This window comes from Otolemur garnettii, unplaced genomic scaffold (genome assembly GCF_000181295.1).
Source record: "Otolemur garnettii isolate 467f Iridium unplaced genomic scaffold, OtoGar3 scaffold00047, whole genome shotgun sequence".
In the NCBI taxonomy this organism is placed as follows: domain Eukaryota; kingdom Metazoa; phylum Chordata; class Mammalia; order Primates; family Galagidae; genus Otolemur; species Otolemur garnettii.
Genome location: NW_003852442.1, coordinates 7,546,408 through 7,552,384, shown reverse-complemented (window position 1 = coordinate 7,552,384; position 5,977 = coordinate 7,546,408). Strand labels below are relative to the sequence as shown.

The window sequence follows — 5,977 nt, the reverse complement described above, 5'->3', positions numbered from 1 at the left end:
GGCTCTGTCTCAAAAAAAAAAAAAAAAAAGAGTGTAGCTCTGTGAAGTGCGTGTGGTAGAACAAAAATCACCCTAAGCTTCTTTAGGGTTTTTGTTTTTCAAAGCAGTGTAGGTGCCTAAATCTTCAAGTTATAAAAAATTAAATGTATTAATCAGTGTTACACAAATCTTTATAATATTGCTTTGACAATATTTAGTCTGAGAATATTTTTCTTACATAGAAGGTAACATTCAGACCATTTCTGATCATTCTTTTTCTATGTAGGAAGGCATCCAGGCTCTCAGTCCCTGTAAAATCTCTAATTACAGGCTCATGTCTCATATACTACCTAGGTAATAGGGGGGGAAAGCAGATTTGTATAGATGAGCAACATTTTTAGTAATAAAAATGCTAAAAATAATAAAATTTTATTTCATGAATTTGTTTTTGTCTTTCTCCAATTTTTTTCTTTCTTTTCTTAAAAACAGAATTATTTTGGAATTCTGCTTCTTTTGATACTGAGGCTTCGTACCTTCATTTTCCCACTTTCCATGGAGAACTTAGTGCGGATGTCTCTTTCTTTTTTAAGACAACTGCTTCATCTGGAGTATTTTTAGAGAACCTGGGGATTACTGATTTCATAAGGATAGAACTACGTTGTAAGTATCCTTTCCCAGGGAAGTCTAGGGGTTTCTATTAGAAGTAAATTCTTTAATTTTTAAAATAATCATATGTCTATTTTATCAGCTGAATCTCCTTATTGTATCCCTTTGAAAACATTCTATGATATTAACTTATACTTTTTGTAAGAAAATATATATTTTAACATATGCTAATTTGGGAAAGTATTGGTATTCTCTAGGACCAATATTGATTTATTTAGGAACAGAGTTTCACTTTGCCGCCCTTGGTAGAGTGCCATGGAGTCATAGCTCACAGCAACCTCATACTCAAGCTATTCTCTTACCTCAGCCGCACAGGTAGCTGGGACTACAGGCATCTGCCACAACGCCCAGTATTTCTAGAGATGCGAGTCTCTCTCGTGCTCAGACTGGTCTCAAACTCCTGAGTTCAGGTGATCCACCAGCCTTGGCCTGCCAAAGTGCTGGGATTACAGGAATAAACTACCATGCCCAGCCTTAGAACCAATTTTAAAAGTTTTAATTTCAAATAATTAAGGTACCCTCATAGTCTGAAATTTTAGAAAACTAAACATTTTGAAAAAGAATAAAAAAAATACTTAGTTAAAATTATTACTTAAATCAACCATTCATTTTGGTATACTCATAGACTGCTATTAATATCTTAATAGCCAAATATATACTGCATGCCTTTAAAATTATATAATCTGAATCACTGTAACGATTGTCTTTACATAAAATATCAGATGCTATTTAATTTTCTTGCCTTGGATAAGTGGCTTACTCTTTAACAGTATGAACATTTACTCAGAGGATGAATTTCTTAAAATCTGTTGTTTTCCCTCCAAAATGCGAAGGTATTTAGTTTCATCCCACATCAAAAGACTTATTTCTGTACTGCTATCATTAGTTCCTTCTAGAACATTCACACATTATCTCTGATCTGGTAAGTGTGCATTCTTAGGCATATTGGAGACTCAGCGTGTTGCTGTGTGGACTCACTTGGGCACTATTTGTGTCTGATATCTCCAGCTCCGACAGTAGTGACTTTTTCATTTGATGTGGGGAATGGGCCTTTTGAAATCTCAGTCCAGTCGCCCACTCACTTCAATGACAATCAGTGGCACCACGTGAGAGTCGAAAGGAACGTGAAGGAAGCATCCCTGCAGGTGGATCAGCTGCCACCGAAGACTCAGCCTGCCCCAGCCGACGGCCATGTGCTCCTACAGCTCAACAGCCAGCTCTTTGTGGGTAAGTCCTTCTTTCAGGCAATTGGTCGTTTCACAGTGTGATGTCAGTGCAGATATGGGCCGAAATAAAATAACAGTGACAGTAAAAATGATGATAATAACGATGACACCAATAGCAATGACAAGCCACCATGCCGTGAGAACCCGTGTTCCCGACTGTGCAGGTGTCAGATTGTTCCTCGTAACCGACCTGGGAGGTGGTTGGTGTCCCTGCTTCCCGGTGAGAGACTCGTGGTTGAGGGCTTGACTTGCCTTCAGAAATCTACCTCTTAAATGACATTCAAGTTTGCCTTTGACTAATTCCTAGCTCCTGCAGGCTCGCATTCTTAACATTACAGATTAAGTGGGTCCAGTTTATTACATTGATGCTCATATATGAGGTTGGAAGTGGTTACCCCTGTTCTCAGAATCATTGAGGAACCTGCCTTCTAATTCCAGCTGATGCCAATCAGTTGACTAGTCCCCATGAGCCCACATCAAAAACAGGTCAAGGGCAGGGGGAAAAAAGCACTGTGTAGAATGAATAGAAGCAATAGTTTGTCCAGTTCCATCAGCTTCTCTGACGCGCCCTCTGTTCTGCCCGTGTTTCTCGTGTCCTCTGCTCCCCAGCTGCAGGTTTCCCTGTGCCTGCTCTTCCTGTCATTTGGCACTTGTGCCCGACGCCGGAACCTTCCAGATGTGCTTGTTTTACTTTGCATCTTCCCTCATTTACAGAATTTGTGAACCACGAAGTTCAAAGAGTTATCCCTGGCTTGATCACTTCTCATGTATTTTAATGTAAATAAGGACATAACAACACCATAAAGCAGAATAAGTAAATCACTAGAACTTATATTTCAGGCGTTTTCAAGAGTTATATTTTTGGACAAGATTTATCAGCTCCCCGTTGTCCCCTCTGTTGTTCACCAGTCTCCTGTGATTAGCCGTCTCTCACTGCAGAGAATCGTGCTTCTTTGTGACATATTTGAGGAAGATATATTTAGGATTTATAATAAATTTATGTACTTGTTATTTTTGTCATTTATTCTTTCGCTCAATAAATAACGAACAGGCTCTCTGAGGAAGGCATCATAACAGACAGTCTATTCATGATCTGGGGCCACTCGGCTGCCTTATTTAAGGGAACCAAAATAATGAAGAATGTACGAGAAGACGCACATAACATTTCTTTTAATAACATGCTAGAAGCTCCATCAGGAAATTGACAAAACTATTTCTTGAATTACAAAAAAATGAGAGGTGGCCACAACAAAAGGTATGGCAATTTAAAACCTGTCAGTAGCTTGGGAATAGCCTTACTATTCTTAGAAACGGAGAGGCTGAAATAGGCCTGGAAGTTTCCAGTGAAATATGCTGCAGTTTGCCTATGGATGCCCTTTCATTCTTGATATGCATTTCAGCTTCACAGAGATGGAGTCTCTGTACCTTGTGCCTGATAGGAATCCTGGCCTTAATTTGATTTCAAGGAGTTATAACAAAGTACATCAGAAACTGCTGTAAAGCAGACTAGGATCTTTCGGCATCTATCATGTGAGGGAATTTTAATGAGGATCTAAGAGGTTTCACTTTTACTGAGGCAGTTGTTTCGGCCTTTGACATCATTATATGTGTCGAGATTTAGGGATCTTCCATGTTACTTCAATGTTTTAAAAATGGAATCCTTGATTGTATTTAAGTTAAAGTCGATGAAACTTAAAAAGAAAAGGTAGAAAGAAGATCTCTGGAAAAAAGGGTCACATCTACTGTTAATACATGAAAATCTGTTTGTACAATTCTCTCCTTCCTGCTCACAGGGAACTGTGAGTAAACTGGCACGGTTAATGCCACAACACTCAGACAAAGACTCGTGAGAAAGACCTGCACGGGCTGTCAGAAAACCACACAGTGGATTGTTCTTGTCTTTGCCTCTACCACAGAGGGGGCTATGTTCTTAGGAAAGAGGCTTAATCAAATTAATAGAACAGCGCTTACAAAACAAAATATTAATTTATCAATTTGCAACATTACTATCCAACAAATCAGGTTTTTTCTACTTGTAAATGAAGATATTTTTTCCCCTGCAGGAAGACTCAATGAAAGAAAAATGATAATTAAAAAGGTACACTGAATTAGAGCACAGTGGGTGAAAAACTAGTAAGAAATCAGTACTAATTAGACCTAATTCAATGAAGCACTTACTAAGACCTAAAAGTTCTCTGTCTTCCTGAGAGTACATCTCAGTGAACAAGACAAGACACAGCCAATAAGAAAAAAGAAACTAAACTCTATATACCTAATGAAACGTGTATATCCACACACACGTGTGCACACCTGTCCATGTATACAGACACCTATATGCATACATGAATTTCCAGACAGTGATAAATGCTATAAAGTAAAAAGCAGATAACAAGTCAGGCAGAGGTGGGGGTTGGACACTTCTATTTCAGGTAGTGTGGTCATTTGACCAGAGGCCGGATGAGACAGTGAGACATGAGAGGGAACCCTTTGCACATGTGGAGGAAGGGAATTCCAGATGGAGGGATCACGCTCAGAGTGGTGGGAATGAGCTTTAGGTATTCAAGGAACAGGGAGAAACCTGAGGTGGCTGGAGAGAGGATCCGTGTTAGGGAGAGCATGATGGGAAGCAAGGTCGGCTACGGACTGGGTCCTGTAAGGGCGTGGTGAGGAATGTGCACTTGATTCTAAGAGATCAGAGGAGTGGCCTACTGTAATTTAGTTTAAATTTCCAAGATCTCTCTTACTGCTGTGAGTGGAAGATAACAGTGTGCAGGCTAGAGGAGAAATTTTAAACTAAAAAGTAGGGACGTACTTTGCATGCAGATAAACACAACTTGCTGACTAATGGGTTATTGCTGCTAGTGCTTTCCCGCTTGACCGTGATAACACGCTCGGGCACGGATGTTTCCTGGCAGGCCTCCGGGTTCCTCACCTCAGCTCCTAGCTTTTATCTAGCGCTTTCCCGCTTGACCGTGATAACACGCTCGGGCACGGATGTTTCCGGGCAGGCCTCCGGGTTCCTTACCTCAGCTCCCAGCTTTTATTTGACCTGAAGTTAGCTTCTCTGCTTTTCTTTATTTGTCCTAATGTATAGCAGTGATTAAAGAGGTTTCCTGGCCCCACGACCCTGATTACATACACATATTCTTGCCAGGATGCAGAAAGGTTCTTTTTCATAGTGCAGAGAAAATCCCACCACCTTCCCCTCCTGCAGTGAGGTCCCCGCTGCCCTGTAATCGCGCTCCTACAGGGAGATGAGGCCTCTTTGTTCGTGGGTTTATTTCTAGCACATGCATATTCAGAAAGACCTTTCTCTGTGAAACTGTTTGCTGACACACTGATATCCTCAGGCCTGTTAGAGTTGAGTCTTACCTGCATTCAGAGCTGGTGACTCCATGGGTTACTGGGAATCTCTACTTGAATCCAATATAATTGATTTGCTGGTTAAACTTTTAAAGGGCAATTTAAGTTCCTTTATTTGCAAGTTTGGGAGTTTAATTTGTAGTTTCTTCATCCATCTTAAAAATAATTGTAGCTAATTAGCGTTTTCAAGTATCTATGGCAACTATCATTTGTATGTGAATATCAGGACAAGTGAATGAAGTAAGTGTGATAGTGAAAAGGCAGTATGTGGTCTGTAGCGTGACTTTATCCTTCTAATAAAAATGTTTTGTTTTTGAGACAGAGTCACAAGCTATTGCTTGAGTAGAGTGCTGTGGCATCACAGCTCACAGCAACATCAAACTCTTGGGCTTAAGCGATTCTCTTGCCTCAGCCTCCCAAGTAGCTGGAACTATAGGCCTCTGTCACAATGCCTGGCTCTTTTTTGTTGTTGTTGCAGTTGTTGCGTTGTTTTAGCTGGCCCGGGCTGGGTTCAAACCCACCAGGCTCAGCATATGTGGCCAAAGCCCTACCCACTGAGCTACAGGAGCCACCAATAAAAAGGTTTTAAATCTAGAAATTAATGATAGTTTTAATAATGATGATGTTGGAACAAGTTTATGGATACAATGCACAGGACTATAGTGGATAAAATGATATATTGAGGGTATTTGTTAAATTGATAGATTTTTTTTTTTTTTTTTTTTTTTATTGAATGGTAACTG

General features: G+C 40.0%; 1 protein-coding gene across 6 annotated transcripts in view; it reads left to right on the top strand.

Moving 5' to 3' along the window:
- The window catches only part of CNTNAP4 (contactin associated protein like 4), a 237,181-nt gene that overhangs the window by 204,434 nt on the left and 26,770 nt on the right, over positions 1-5,977 (top strand). For all 6 annotated transcript variants that reach the window (XM_012806123.2, XM_023514116.1, XM_012806122.1 and 3 more), the window contains 2 exons: positions 469-639; positions 1,654-1,872. In XM_012806123.2, the coding sequence (XP_012661577.1) occupies positions 469-639; positions 1,654-1,872 (390 nt within the window). The remainder of the gene's footprint in view (positions 1-468; positions 640-1,653; positions 1,873-5,977) is intronic.